The following is a 15415-nucleotide window of genomic DNA, read 5'->3' as shown; positions in this document are numbered from 1 at the left end:
ACGAACGGCTGCTCTGTCACTGTACACTCTATGTGCAAGTACACAACTACACGCATATTCGCGCACAATATAGATAGAGGTATATATATGTGTATGAAGCGAGAGGAGGCAGAGGAGAGAAAAAGGAGGAGGTGGGTGGGGAGGGCTCGAGACTCGGAGTTGAAAGTCGAGCGCAGAAGCGGAGATCCGAGACTGTGTGCCCGGCGCGGCCCCGTGTGCGTATATTTATTATACAGCAGCGATGATCGAGCTTTTCGTTTCTATTCGGCTTCGCGAGTACGTTAATGGTCGATTCTTTCGGTGATGAGTCAAAAAAGTGTCGAATGCATTTTGTCAGTGGGGTTTTATAAAATTGTTTTTGGTTTACTTATGAAATAGCAGAGATTAGCTTTATAGATGTTATAGATACTTTCGAGTTTTTCATATCTGTTAAAATTGTTGAAATATCAATTGACATTCTAAGAGAGCTATAGGGGGATTTTTCGGAGTCTAAGGTGCGAATCAACTGTATAGAAACAAGCTTCTTCAAACAATTGGAAATAGTTTTTTTATAATAATGATATAGACAATTTTCTACAAAAACAACTCTTCAGCACTTTTTCGTACAAGTCTCTCCAAGATGAACTAACAATTTTTAACAAATCTTGAATTAATGATCATGAATTTCGGAAAAATATCGACTTTGAGCCTACGAAAAAGAGTAATACACGGTCCCGAAAATTCTAATAAATTTTGGATAAATTTTTTATCATCAGAAGCAACAAGTTTTTTATTTTACAGAAAATCTTTTTTTTTTAGCCACTTGATTTGTCCGAGAATCCACCATATATAAATATTATATACACGCGTAAATGAGCGAGTGTGTATATGTGTGCGTAAGTTTTAACGCCAGGCTCCTCGTTTTCGCTCTCGTGGGCGCGCATTTTATTGATCGATCACCTCTGCCGCCTCCGTCGCGGCGCACAGCCCAAAGCTCGACAGATTCTTTTTCATTTCGTACACCAGTGTGTAAGTATACGTGTATGTAGGAGTATGCATGTGTGTGTGCAAATATGATACATGCGTGACGCCGGACGCGACGTGTGACACGTGTTACTGCTGCTGCTGCTGCTGCTGCTGCTGAGATCGAGACGTATTTTCACGTGCAAGATATCGATTTCTCATTCGAACAGCGGATCGATATTACGAGATGAATTCGAGAGTCTAGCAGCAGCGGTAGCTTTTTTGTGTATCGATGTGCGATTTGACAGTTCTCGAGTGACAAGTGGTCGTTGTCGCGCGCAATTTTTGTATTTTCCCGCACTCTGACTAGCAGACGCAGGAGGAGGAGGCTGGAGGTCTCGGCGGTCTCGCGAACTCGAGTTTCGGAAATCATCCAACAGAGCGAGCGAGCGAACGGTATCCACACGGCCAACTGCTGCGTGTGTATATAATAATAATGCTGCCGTGCGTGACGTATTCTGCATTTTGACTTACCGAATCAAAACACAGCTGGTTGCGCGGGGATCGAAAAAATGATCTCGCCGCGGCGATGAGATGAATCTTCATTACGGTTGATATCGGTGTGTCTGTGTGTGCGCTCTTAACAATAAACAACCGTGTGTCTGTGTGTGTGCGTGTGCGTGAGTGCAGAGCAGCAGCATGAGTGAGACAACGTCGCGCGAGGACGTCGTCGTCAACGACTACGACAACGACGACGGCGACAACAACGAGGAGGAGCAGCCGATGCCGATGCCCCAGGATCTGGAGGACGACCTCGTGCAGGACGTGCTCAAGACCGGCACTGATCTCAGGGAGTACTCGGCCGAGATCGAGAGGCAGCTGACCGACGCCGAGAACAGCACCATCGAGAGCATCGTCAAGGAGGCCGAGAACATCGCCCTGCTGCACACTCAAGTCACAGAGTGCGATTCCATCTTGGAGGTTACTATATATCTGTCAACTATTTTTTGCAGTCGATTTCAGTTTTAGGCAATGTTGTATTTATGTGTGTGTGTTGATTGAATTGCAGCAAATGGAGTCCATGCTGCTGGGCTTTCAGTCGAGCTTGGGTAGCATCAGCGAGGAGATCCTGTCGCTGCAAAAAAAATCCATAACCATGAGCCAGCAGCTGACCAATAGACAGATGATTCGTGCACCGCTCAGCCAATTCATCGAGGACATGACCGTATCCGACAGCCTCATAAAGTGAGTGTTTTCAGCTCATAGGCATTTGAAATATATTTCATTTTATCCTATCGATTGCTTGCAGAGGTATCATGGATGCACCGGTTACCGAGACAGAGTTCACGTCCAATCTTGAGATTCTCAATCACAAGATCAACTTTATGAAGGAGCAGAGCTTCAAAGAGACCAAAGCTTGCTTCGACGTGAAGGATACTTTGGAGAAGTTGAAGCTCAAAGCTATTGCCAAAATAAGAAGCTATCTTCTGGAGCAGATTTATAAATTCAGAAAACCAATGACTAATTTTCAAGTGCCTCAAAATAATATGCTGAAACATAAACTGTTCTTCGAATTTATCCTAGCCAACGAAAGAAACATTGCGGAAGAAATTTGCGCAGAGTACATCGATACTATGAGCAAAATTTATTACTCTTACTTCAAATCCTACTGTTCTAGACTGAAAAAACTGCAGGTAAAAATTGCTCTTGATACAAATGTCGGATTGAAAAATGTTTCAATATTTATTTGTCTTTTATTTTTAGTTTGATGAGAATCCATCAAAAGATGACTTAATGGGAGTTGAAGATACAGCCAGCAGAGGCTTATTTCACAAATCCCACTTGAAGCATCGAGGAACAGTATTTTCTATAGGTGCTAGAGGAGAAGTTTTATCAACACAATTAGAATTACCAATTATAGTTCCACATACCGCATCTAAAACAAAATATCATTATGAAGCTCTATTCAGAAGTGAGCAATATGCCCTCGTTGATAATGCATGCAGAGAGTACTTATTTCTTGTTGAATTTTTCAAAGTCAGAGGATCCCAAGCCCTAGAAATATTTAATCAAGTTGGTATCATTTTCTTTGATTTATGTTATATGAATTCAATTTTATATTAATTTTTATACCTAATTGACAGGTAACAGGAAAAACATTAAATTTGCTGAAAAAAAATCTACAATCATTTGTTGATGACAGTTATGACGCCATTGCTTTATTTTTGTGTTTACAACTTGTTATGAGGTATCAATTAATGTGCCACAAACGTGCCGTACCAGCACTGGACAAGTATTGGGACCAGATGACAGCAACCATTTGGCCTAGGTAAGAACTTGATTGTTTTGATGCTTACGAGTACGTTAAAAATTTTTTCTCTTATATTTCAATGATTCTTTGCAGATTTGAATATGTATTCAGGATGAATATCCAAAGTATTAAAGAATGTGATCCCATGAAGTTTCCTGCCAGAGAGACAGGGCCTCACTATGTAATAAAAATTTTTCATGCACTTTTTGATTTCATTATAAAATCATTGAAAACTAATCGTAAGAATTTTTTAGATTACTAGAAGATATGCAGAATTTAGTGCAGCTATGATTGGCGTTGGAGAGGGTTTCCCATGCGAAGGTGCTACACAATTATTAGCAGAACTACGTGAAGCTGTGCAATGTTTCCTATTAAGAATGGCTGCTATTTTTCCTCAAAGAATACAGCAACTTATTTTTCTCATTAACAATTATGACTTGGTTCTTGGTGTGCTGATGGTAAAGAAAATTTCTACATTATCCAAAGTCAATAATTACTAATTGCTATAGCAAAATTACCATATAAATAATTGTAAATCCAATAGGAGAGAACGAGAGACAACTCGAAAGAAGCAGAGAGTTTCAAAGAGCAACTGAACGCCAGATCGACCGAGTACGTTGAAGAGATCTTGAGTCCGCACTTCGGCGGCATCATACAGCTCGTAAAGGAATTCGAGGCTCTCATCGAGAAAGGCCAAGCGGAGGATCTGAAGAGGCAAGAGAGCAAAGCCCTGTCGCTGGTGCAATCCTTCACCAACAACTGGAAGCGAGCACTGGAGGAGATCAATCGCGACGTGCTCAAGTCTTTCCCGAGTCTCATCTTGGGCACGTCCCTCGTTCAGCGCGCCATGACGCAGCTCGTCCAGTATTACCACAGGTTTCACAAAATTCTGCCCGCCAACGTGCGGCCGCAATTGACCAACATCCACCACATAATGATCGAAATTAAAAAATACAAAACGAGCTACTAATTTTTCGTAAAAAACGAATCGTAAACTATTACTGTTAAACCACTGCAACTCGACGTTTTACGTTTTTCAAAGATCTTATTTATTAATTGTACATAAAAAGAAGAAGGCGAGCACGATTGATTGCAATGTTAAAATTTGTGAAAGTATCGGTTGAAAAATTAATTTCCGACGTTAAATACCGACGTAAAAACGATAGGCTCTTAGTTTTTATACTCGCAAAGTTAAGATTTAGAATAATCTCTCGCTGAGCGGCGTTGATTTGATATAAAATGTATATGTAAATACCAGCGTCTTCAATATATTATATTATATTATATTATATTATATTATATTATATACATTAAGTATAATGGGTGAATTGTAACGTGAAGGCCGTTTTATGGCTATTTTCACGCTAAATAAAACCAAGAGTAAAAATTAATAAAAAAAAAGATTCTGTACACTTTATTTATAAAATAATACACATAAAATTTCCATTAAATCTACGATGGGTGTGTGTTTGTGTGTAATCTTGTGTGTTTATGTGTGTCTGTAAGATGCGTGTGAATGTTTGTTCATGTTTATTTATTTTTTTCATTATTATTTTTCAAGTAAGTGTGTTACATACGAATAAAAATAGCACACACGCGCGCGCGTGTTTCTCTGTCTGTGTATCTCTTTCGCGAATTAAAAAAAAAAAAAGTAAAATTGCACGCGCGCGCGTGCCTCCGTACAATGAAAATTATATTATCGTAATTTTATTTAAAAACGATTACGGTTAGAGGTTTGTAATACTAATGAGGTAAATCAATCGAGAAAACGCTATGCCGGATTTTCTTTTCTCTCTCTCTTTCTTTCTTTTTTCTCTCTTTTCTCAATTGCGTCTACACGCGCGCGTATACTGCTGCTCGTTGCGCGTTGCGTGCGTGCGCGCGTCTTGTAACATCCTGTATATGGCATTATGACGTACATTTATATATATTTTATTTCATCGCCGCAACCCAATTTTCTCTATTATATTTAATCCTTTTGCTTTCCTCCTCCGACTTCTCGGACACGTACTACAATACGTATATAAAACACATAGCCACGACAAAGGCTTTTTCGTTGTGTGTGATCGTTTGTTTGTTTGTTTTTTCTTCTCTCTCGCTTAATTATAATTTTTTTCTCTTTTTTCTACACGATTTTTTGTCTCTTCGATGTTGATGGTGGTTGGTAGTGCTGCTGTCGTAGTTGCTGCTGCCCACACTCACATAACGGTGTCGATGGCGTGCAGTACCCCATTCGTCGCCGGCACGTTGTACGTGATTATGTGTCCTTCGTTAACTCTAATGCGACCTGTGTGTCATGAGCGCAAAAACAAACAGAGAGAAAAACAATTATAATAATATACATACACACACATAGACGTGGGTAAAAGTTTTTTGCTGATTTTATAATCTAAACCCGTCTTTCGGTGAAAATGTATAATGAAATCTTTCATTTCTTCTCTCTTTCTTTTCATTTCTTTTTTTATAAAGATCGTGCTCAACGACTCGGTAAATAAAAAAAAGAAAAATTGAACGGATTTATTAATTAAAAGCCATAAACAAAACTGCAATGTCTTCGAAGCTGGCGTACCATGAAAGTGTATAAACTGCGCTCCCCCATCCGCGAGCCTTGCGCGCGTTTAATGTATCGTGGAAAACGCGCCGCGCGCGCGCGTTCATAGATAAATCGCCACCACGCGCGCGCGCGGCTTATAACACTTTCTTTCGTGATTTAAGCGCCGATTAAAAATTACGTGTATACGGCACGTATTTATTTATATTTATTTCGTGGATTTTTCACCGAGCTTTTCGTCGATTGCGACGGTGCAGCAGCAGCAGTAGCTGCTGCCGAGCACGTTTGAGAGAATTTCCCTTTCGCCCCGCGGTCAGGGCATGGCCCAACACAACACAACAACGAGGTCTTTCTCTCTCTATATTCGTGGTTCCAGCCTAAGATTTTATCGAATCGCCGTGCACACGCTGAGGGCTACATATTCATGAGCGACGCCCGCGCGAGCAAGTAGGTTGATTGTTAGTTCCAGTCCGTTGCAGTCTCCGACGCGCGAGGCAGCAACCGATTCGTTTCGCGAGAGGTACGCCCGACACGGACAGACCGAGAGAGAAAGAGAGGTATTATATAGCGTTTATTTTTTTTTCTCTCTCTCTACTCCTGGAAAAGTCCACAACGATCGCGGAAGAATCCCCGCGAAATTTTTTACTCGTACTTATAAATCGTCGTCGCTTTGTTTATTATATTCTCTCTCGGATCGATTGCATACCGTTCGCCGAATATGCGCCGACTCACCGCCCGTAATGGACACACAACACCGATTACGCGAGGATAAATTTCGTGTATACGAGAGTTACTGCATCGTCGTTGTGCCGAATCGTTTCCATGTTCTCTTTTTTTTTTTTGAAAAACCCCAAGCGCGATTACAAAATTCCCAAAGCGATTTACTTAATCCCAAACAAATTGCTCACGCACGATTTGTTCGGTGGCCGAGCCGCGATCGGCCTATACAAATAGCAAAAATACACTACTACTATTACCTATAAATAAGTCGATTCCAGCATCCGCGCGTGGCGCTCGTTAAATCGCGCGCGCGCGCTTACTCACGATGAGAGAAAAAAAACGAACGATCGATCGATTAATTGTCAAAGCTCTCCTCGGCGGAGAACCGGTATTATATGAACGGATCGGCAAAAGTGAGAGTGTGTAACGATTACCGATCGGCGCAACTTCCGGAAGATATGCCAATTTTTTCCCTTTCGTCGCGAGACATCGTCCGTCTCTTTTATGAATCAGCCCGATAAATTATTATACATCGTTTATATAATTGGGTTATTCTCTCGTCGCTTTCGAACAATAGGCGCTATACACTCTCGTTCTCGGCGCGGGACATAAAACTCCGCAGCTCGCGGAAAAGAAGAGGAAAAATTTAAACTTATATACTCGTAAATCCCCGACTAAACCGACTTGACATTAAACACGTGCGCAGTTTAACTTTAATTTTTTTCTCTCTCTCTCTCTCTCTCTCTCTACTTTTTTTGCGTCCACCTCTTTGTTTTTTTACTTCTCTTTAAGCGATATACGAGCGTCTGTGTTTGTGTATACAGTCAATTTGCCCCAACCGTCTCGTAAAATGTTTAAAGCCTCGGCTCGGAACATATAAAAATCGTGATTTGTTTAGCGCCGGCTAAAAATACACGCGAAACCAATCCTCTCGCTCGCTGGCGCGTCTGCGGTACACATAATATAACGTGTAATGTAATATAAGGTATACGTATATAATCCATCGCTCTCCGCGCGGCACAAAAACATCATTTGGTAATAATTAATCAGCGGGTTCGAATAAGGGACGCGCGCTCGCAGCAACAAAAAATCTCAATTAGACCGAGTAGTAACTCTTATAACGCAATATAATAGAGATCTGGGGCCTCGCGAATAGTCGCGCAAAAACTTAACACCGATAGAAAGCTCCCCCCCGTGTGCTCGATGATCGTTTGTTAGAAGCTGCGGTTGTGCGGCTCACATATATAAAATATATAATATAAGGATCATTGCGACACTGTAAATCGTAACGTAGAAAACGAGCAGCGAAAATTCCGATAAATAATCTGGGCAAAATTGACGAAAATGCCACGAAAATACGAAAGGTAAATATCTCGGCTGAATGGGCTTCGGTTTTCATGCGCGGCGTTACATAAATATATAGTCCGGCCGCGCGTGCAGCGAGTTAATAGAATAATAATAAGGAAAGGCTCGGCGCCGAGCGACGTATAGGCCTTTTTTTTTCTTGGCAGCCCCATTGTCTGTGTATCCATGGGAAAAACGACCGCAGCTCCGGTCCCCGTATATTTTATAATATATATAATACGAATACGGTGTCACTCCGTCTGTCTCTCTTACAGCTATAAATAAATAAATAAATATCGCGTAACATCCTTACCTCCCGTCTTCTGTATCTGGAGCGGCACCTGATGCCTCAGCGTCTCCTTCTGATGGTAGTACCTCATGCCGGCCGTGTACAGAGTGGTGGGTATCACGTGCCTCAGGACGATCTCCTTGGCCGCCTCGGGGCCGTCCTGCTCCTGCCAGACGGGCGCCCCCCCGTTCTTGGCGCGCGCCTGCTCGAACGCCTGATCCGTCGGCGCGAACACGGTGAAGGTCTTGGAGCTCTGCAGGGTCTCCTCCATGCCCGAGGCGCGCAGCAGCTTGAGGAAGTCCTGGAAGCGTCGCTCGCGATCAGCCTGCAGGGTCTGGACGAGATCGCCCACGGGCAGCGGGAACATGACCCGGTCGATGGCGTGGGCCAGACCCTGGGGTATCTCGACGTCGCGCTTGTTGGGCGCCACGCGGGCTCCGTTGATCGTCGTCACCTGTGCGCGCAGACAGACGGACAATTAAGGATCGTTGCTTTATTCTCATTCAATTAACACTCGGTTTTATGCTTATTGTTGTTGCTGTTGTTGTCGTTGTTATTGTTATTATAAGCGATTGTCATTTAATTTAACGATTGGACGCGATTGTCTGCAAAAAGTCAACCGCACAATGCAACGGCTGCGGCGGTATATGGCTGCGGTATATATGAATTGCGCAATCGCCTCTATGCTGCAGTCCTTTAATTGAGCGCCTTAGATGTGTTCGAAGACTTACGAAAGCTTTTCGTTTTATGTGCATTATATGTGGCTGCTGTGCCGAATAAGTTCAATTGAAAAAAAATGAATTATATTTTTTTGATAATTAATAAGCAGCTGGCGAAGCTTCTCCATGATTATTTGCGAGTACAAACTGAAATAGAATGAAAACACAATGTGCAATCGAAAATCGAGGAAAATTAATGGAATCATTTTTCTATTTTTTATTTTATTAATTAATTAATAAAATAAATTATTATTATTAATATCAAAATTATTGATTAATATCAAAAAATGACTTGCGTTTTTCGTGTATTTTTAATTTATGAATTATGCATCGTTGTTAATTATGAATTGTCCGAACTATAAGATTATATTTTTTTTTGAAATAAGTTATCACAATAAAAATTATTATTACAAACACTGACTTTTTGCATTTTAATGCCTGAAAATTAATATTTCTATAGGTATTTTATTCGACCTAATTTTATTCGACTATTTCAACATTTTCATTCGCGCTATTAATTTTTGATGTGTGTTCAGATAGCATGGGTCTTGATAGGGTATTGTGTTAATAAATATTCATTTAATAATTTATTCTTTAAATTCATTTATTTGAATGATATAGAAAATGTGGCCGCCAAACAAATGCCCTACAAATCATCTTCTTCACACTATTTACATTGATTATTTTCACCATTCAATTTTTACATTTTTTAATCCATCTTTTCTTTACTGTTAGTCGCCAAGCAAATATTGCACAAATCTTTGTTCGTTAGACTTTTGATAATCATGTCACAGCACTCAATCGGCAGCCGACGGTGTATCAAGTCCCAGAGAGGATATACCGCCCGACGCCAGAAGAATCCTCTCGCTACTTTCTCGCACAGATGCAAAGCGCAAACCTCCTGATACTTTTCGGACATTCCACTGAAAGGATTCGATCTTGCAAACTTATAGTATTCATCATAAGTGACTATTTTCTCCGCCTCTTTGGGTCCCAATTGTAGTAGGTCGTGAAGCGACGGATTGGGACCTTCTTCGATCTCAATCTTTTCCTTCTTTTCCTTCTCATCGTCGTCATCGTCATCGTCATCGGCAGGTTGTCTGACCTTCATCTCTTTCGCTTGGCTCGTGAATTCTTTATCGTCTTTTAGCAATTGTAAAAGATCCGCTGACGATTCCTCGAAAAAGTTGTACTTGGCGAAGAGTTTCATGATCTTCAGAACGTCGCTATCGTCCAACTCGTATCCTCTTATCTGAAGGCTCTCGACGCAGGCCAGCAGACTAGACGCTGCCTCGAATTTAACAATATTTCCGTCGCGCAAATTTACAAAACACTCCTCGAAATGACTCTCGGTAGGAAAAACGAACTTGGACAGATCGGCACCACGATCTAAGATTACATCGATATTGTTCGGCGCAGCATGCGCGACTGCCCATTGAAGCGGTGTCCGACCCAACTTGTCCAAGGGGTCGATCTCGACGACCTGATTCAACTTGTCGTTGACCTTGAAAAATAACTTGGCCAAACCGTCTACGTCTACCCGAGCAACGAAATGGAGGGGAGTCGATCCTTCTGCATTGGCCAAATTCGGACCAGCGCCTCTTTTGAGCAGCACTTCGGACAACTTCTTGTAGCCGTTGATCAGAGCCAAGTGCAACGATGTGTAACCCTCTTGGTCTTGGGCGTTTATCTTTACCATCTGCTGTTTTTCATCGTTGATCGTTAAAAACAACTCCACCAAGGCATTATTATCATAGTCGTAGTCGTCATCATCGTCGTCTTCGTCATTGCTGATAGAGATAATATGCAAAGGAGTCCGTCCATCTTCGTTGACCAGTTTCGGATCCGCGCCTCTCCTCAGTAGTAACTCAATCAAGTTTCTGTCGGGTTTTTCCATTGCCAAGTGCAACGGCGTGTTGCCATAATTGTCTTGGACGTTCATCTGCACCAACTGTTCTTTTTCGTCGTTGATCCTGAAAAACAACTCTGCCAAGGCATAAGGATTACAGACTACGCCATCGTGACCGTCGTCGTCGTCGTCGTCATCGTGGTATTTGCTACATATTTGATGCAAAGGAGTCCTTCCCTTCTCGTTGACAATGTTCGGATCCAAGCCTCGCCTCAGTAGCAATTCGATGGCTTTTTTCTTGCCATAGTCCAAGGCGACGTGCAGTGGAGTTCTGCCCTTCTTGTCCCGGGCATCGATTCGCAGCAGCTGGTTCAATTCATCGTTGATCTTGAAAAACCATTCCGCCAAGCCTTCGTCATCGTCGTCGTTGTTTCTCTTGCATACGAGGTGTAAAGGAGTCCATCCTTTACTGTCGATTATATTTGGATCGGCGCCATTTCTCAGCAGTAATTCGGCCGCCTCTTTGTCGCCGTAGTATAAAACTATCCAAAGGGGCGAATGAAATTTAGGATGCACAATATTGGGACTGTGACCGAACTCGAGGAATTTCTGGATGGCGACTTTGTAACCTGCCCAGCAGGCGACATGCAAATGTGTGAGACCCGACTCGTCTGCGTAATTCACATCGTATCTGTCGTAGATTTCAAAAAGCTCACAGACACACTCGATTCTCCCCTCCATAAAACTGCGATGCAACAGCGTTGTGCGACGCGACGATGGCTTGTCGTCTCCGTTGATTTCCGTCGGCTCGTCTCTGTAGCCGGTAAAAGCTATAAAACTGATGATTAATTTTCCTGGGGTACTAACATCCACCATAGTTAAAGTAAGGGAATCGCAGAGAAGACGTTCGATTTCTTCGGGCCGAAAAACGTCCCGGATGTTGGGAAATCGGCCCTGCCAATCATCGATCAGAGGATGAAGATTACGGAGAAACTCGTATCGCTCTTCTAGGCTCTCCCAATTATTGGGACGTCGCAAGTCCTCCAGTTTTGCAAGGCTTACTTCGCCAAGGGGCTCTGTGTTCTCGCATTCGCAGACGTGGCTTTCGTGGTTGGACATCGTTTTACACACCAACAAACAAACACAATCACTTATAATTTCAAGATATTAATTAATTTTTTTCACAAGAATTAGTTGCAACAGTCGATTAGATCTTTTTAGCTCGATGTTCACGTTGGGGCGCCGTAGCTTGTACTGACTGTTTTCGTGTTCAACCGTCTATATTTCAGAAACTGAAGAGCACGTGGCACTATAAGGCTTTTTCACAGTCGTCAGTGACGGTCAAAAATCGACCAGCTGATTTGACAGGAGGCCAAACAAAGCGACCGCCCGTATACTTTACATGTTAAAGTTGGTTGGTAAAAGTAATTATAATTAGTTTAACGCTCAGTAAAAAAATAAACAAAAAATATCTGGAGAAAGCGGAAATCCTTGTGTATCGAAGTATCGAATCGGTTTTAGTTAAAGTCTTTAGTTTGTAAATAAAAAAACATTGAAATTTCGGCTTTTTTGTCTGTGATATTGTCAATAAACTCTAATAAAATAGTTATTAAAAGTGGTTTTTTGGGTTGCAATATAAACTCTCCAGCGGGGAAATTTTTATTCTTTCAAATTACCAACGAAAAACAAAAAACAATCGTAACTTCGAAAAATTAAGAAAATGATCTCGCAATTGTCTTCTAACTCAAGTCTGCTATTGGTGGAAAGATAATATTCTTAATTGCGATTGTTTCTTAGTTTTTCATTGGTAATTTGAAAGAATGAACAATTCTCCGCTTGAGGGTTTGTATTTCAACCCAAAAAACCACTTTTAATAACTACTTTATTAGAGTTTATTGACAATATCGCAGACAAAAAAGCCGAAATTTCAATGTTTTTTTATTTACAATCTAAAGACTTTAACTAAAAACCGCTTCGATATTTCGATACACAAGGATTTCTGCTTTCTCCAGATATTTTTTGTTTATTTTTTAACGAAGTGGCTATTCAGGGGAAAATCGGGCACGAAATCTTTTTCGTAGACGAAATATTTAATGTAAAACTCAGGAAATCGGAAATTTTCGTGTACGAAAATTGAAACTTACGGGATAAGTGCATCGACGTAATTTTCCGGAAAATTTTTCGTGTACGAAAATTTAAATTTCCAGGATAAGTTCATCGACGTAATTTTTCGGAAAAATTTTCAAAATTTTTCAATTCAATTTTCAAAATTTTTCGGAAAAATCATGGACAAAATTTTTCTTCTCACAAAGATGACAAGATGATGCCGCGACGTACAACCTATGAAGAGAGAAATTTAAAGAGAGTAATAGAGAATGGTTTTTATCAGGATTTTCGAGTGCACCTGGTGAAAATTGTTCGTAGGTGACTTGAAATTTTTCAAAATATTTTCGTTCACGAAATTTTTCAATACCCAAATATATCAAAATATAATAATTGTTGTTTACAAATTTTTTTCTATACGATATTTTTCAACAACAATCGTTATATTTCGATATATTTGGGTAGGGTAAACTGCCCAGTTTCTGACCACCTACCAGTTAATGACTACTAGCTGAATAATTACTTATAAATTGAATATGCGAATTTTAATCTAATTAATAATGTTTGTCCAATATTGAACAATGTTATACCTACAGTTTGATCCAACTTTCGATCCATATAAATTATATTAAGGAGGTCTGTACCCCACATTTTTAACCTACAAAGTCGAAAAATTTGATTAATTTATATCTTTTTTTCCAAATCGAAAATTGAAAAACGGCTCTATGGGAACCTTCATTTTGTTGCTATGAATAGCTGGTAAAAATTTGAGTTTATTCCACTGACCAGACTTCTCGGAAAACATGTTTGAAAATTTCAAGCCGGAGAAAGGGGTGTAAGTTTCAAACACGTTTTCCGGGAAATGTGGTCGGTGGAATGAGCCAAAATTTTTACCAGCTATTGAGAGCAACAAGATGAAGTTTCCCATAGAGCCGTTTTTTGATATTCGATTTAGAAAAAAATAAATAAGGCCGATTCTCTGTGAAATCGAATGGCCAAAAAAAATTTTTTTTTGCAAATATGAAAAACTTGTTGTTTTCGATGTCAGATTTGTCCATAAAAATTTTTAGAAAAATTGGGGGCCTATTTTTTACCTTTTTTGCATGTTTTTCGCCACACATTGTTGTCTACATTGCGTTAAACTTTAAGACCCATTACAAAACTTTATCAGGCATTAGTTGACATGTTTGGGAAGCTTTTTACATAGTTTAGGAAATGAAAGTCCGGTTCGAACTCGATTAGATTTCATCATTTATGTCCCTTTGGCAGTTTTTTTGCTTTACACTTACCTAGATTGTTTCAATCACTTTGGCATATTTTTTTTCTGAAAATTTGGACAATTTCCAACAAAAAAGTTGCTGGGCACTTTTACTTTTGAATCATTCTACCCTGATCCAGGAATTATTTAAATATTTGTGATTTTTCATGAATTTCAAAAAAAACCCTAAAATGACCAACTTTGGGCCTCTGAAAAAGTGTCATAGAAGGCCCCAATTTTTCTAAAATTTTTTTGGGACAAATCTGTCATGAAATACAACAAGTGTTTCATATTTGCAGAAAAAAATTTTTTTTGACCATTCGATTTCACAGAGAATGAGCCATAAATAAAACAAATTTTTCGACTCTGTGGGGTACAGACCACCTGAAGTAACTGTGCCCTGACTTATACAATTATTTTGACTTCACCTCTTGCAGATTTGCAGATAAAAATACTCGACATCCAGCGGTAAATTATTGAAGTAGAATTATCGATTTAAACTAGTTGATAACTAGTCTACACTCGTGAAAACAATTATATTTTCACTTTCAGATCATTTAAAATGAGCTCAATACTTTGAACGTAATCTTAACTGAAAAATCGCCAAAAACGAACCAATCAATCATTAGGCCACCATCCTACGTGAGCCAAATTGTACTTGGGTCATAAAAAAATGAAAAATTGTTCTCATATATATTTTTGATAGCTTTTAAGCTACGACGGTGTAACAAATTCCTATAGTAAATACAACAATAACAACAACATCAACAACGAAAAAATGAAAATCGTTATACGATATATGTAGATACAACTGTACGCACCCTGATGTCGTTCCACTCGTGGTCGTGCATGGAGTAGACGTTGACGCGCAGCTGGGTGCCGGCCAGGCTCACGCCCGTCATCTCGTCCTGCAGGCTCTCGATGCGGAACGCGCCCGGCACCACGTGATGCAGCAGCAACTGTCAAATCATTCGTTCGTTTAATTTTTTGCTCCTCAGTTACATCGCGATATACTTTTTGAAAGATTAAAACGATCGTGTCGCTCTCTTACCCCGCTCAGCAGTCTGGGATTGTCGCGGAACTTCTGCTCGGCCTTCTCGGGCCCGCCGAGCTGCACCAGCAGCGTGCGGAACGCCTTGTCCGTCGGCACGAATATCGTGTACGGGCCTGCGTGTGCACAAAGTAAAGTCAAACAATTAGAAGATACCGATATATCAGTCGGATTACATATCATGCATAATCGTCGCGCGGCGCATGGCAAATCACGCAGTAAAATATATAGCAACGCCGCAGTTCTAGTTCTCTATTTAATAACACGATCTATATATA

The 15415-nt window shown here is 40.5% G+C and overlaps 3 protein-coding genes across 3 annotated transcripts in view; 1 reads left to right on the top strand and 2 right to left on the bottom strand.

Annotated features, from left to right (window-relative positions):
* Nucleotides 1-1382: 1382 nt before the first annotated feature.
* Nucleotides 1383-4633, top strand: LOC106653437 (vacuolar protein sorting-associated protein 52 homolog). Its single transcript, XM_014372878.2, has 8 exons — nucleotides 1383-1923; nucleotides 2012-2187; nucleotides 2252-2636; nucleotides 2707-3015; nucleotides 3087-3271; nucleotides 3347-3434; nucleotides 3508-3711; nucleotides 3798-4633. Exons 1-8 carry the CDS (start codon nucleotides 1642-1644, stop codon nucleotides 4221-4223), a joined length of 2055 nt encoding a protein of 684 aa, XP_014228364.1. The 5' UTR covers nucleotides 1383-1641; the 3' UTR covers nucleotides 4224-4633.
* Nucleotides 4634-4754: 121 nt separating this feature from the next.
* Nucleotides 4755-15415, bottom strand: part of LOC106653347 (transcription factor kayak) — a 33981-nt gene continuing 23320 nt past the window's right edge. Inside the window, exons 3-6 of the mRNA XM_023457960.1 lie at nucleotides 15138-15253; nucleotides 14908-15045; nucleotides 8182-8611; nucleotides 4755-5540 (exon numbers count right to left, since the gene is read on the bottom strand). Coding sequence (XP_023313728.1) covers nucleotides 5452-5540; nucleotides 8182-8611; nucleotides 14908-15045; nucleotides 15138-15253 — 773 coding nt within the window. The 3' untranslated portion in view covers nucleotides 4755-5451. The remainder of the gene's footprint in view (nucleotides 5541-8181; nucleotides 8612-14907; nucleotides 15046-15137; nucleotides 15254-15415) is intronic.
* LOC111693407 (ankyrin repeat, PH and SEC7 domain containing protein secG-like) lies at nucleotides 9477-11978 on the bottom strand. Its single transcript, XM_023457961.1, has one exon. The coding sequence runs from the start codon at nucleotides 11842-11844 to the stop codon at nucleotides 9586-9588; it is 2259 nt and encodes a 752-aa protein (XP_023313729.1). The 5' UTR covers nucleotides 11845-11978; the 3' UTR covers nucleotides 9477-9585.

The sequence above is a fragment of the Trichogramma pretiosum genome, unplaced genomic scaffold, assembly GCF_000599845.2.
Source record: "Trichogramma pretiosum strain Unisexual culture from Peru unplaced genomic scaffold, Tpre_2.0 scaffold35, whole genome shotgun sequence".
Taxonomy (NCBI): domain Eukaryota; kingdom Metazoa; phylum Arthropoda; class Insecta; order Hymenoptera; family Trichogrammatidae; genus Trichogramma; species Trichogramma pretiosum.
Note: the sequence above shows the minus strand (reverse complement) of the source record. Positions and strands in the feature narration are given on the sequence as shown.

Coding starts and splice junctions, on each gene's coding strand:
- LOC106653437 (XM_014372878.2), top strand. CDS start 1,642: ATGAGTGAGACAACGTCGCGCGAGGACGTCGTCGTCAACGACTACGAC. Junction 3,016..3,086: donor CCCTAGAAATATTTAATCAA/GTTGGTATCATT, acceptor CCTAATTGACAG/GTAACAGGAAAAACATTAAA. Junction 3,435..3,507: donor GAGAGACAGGGCCTCACTAT/GTAATAAAAATT, acceptor AGAATTTTTTAG/ATTACTAGAAGATATGCAGA.
- LOC111693407 (XM_023457961.1), bottom strand. CDS start 11,844: ATGTCCAACCACGAAAGCCACGTCTGCGAATGCGAGAACACAGAGCCC.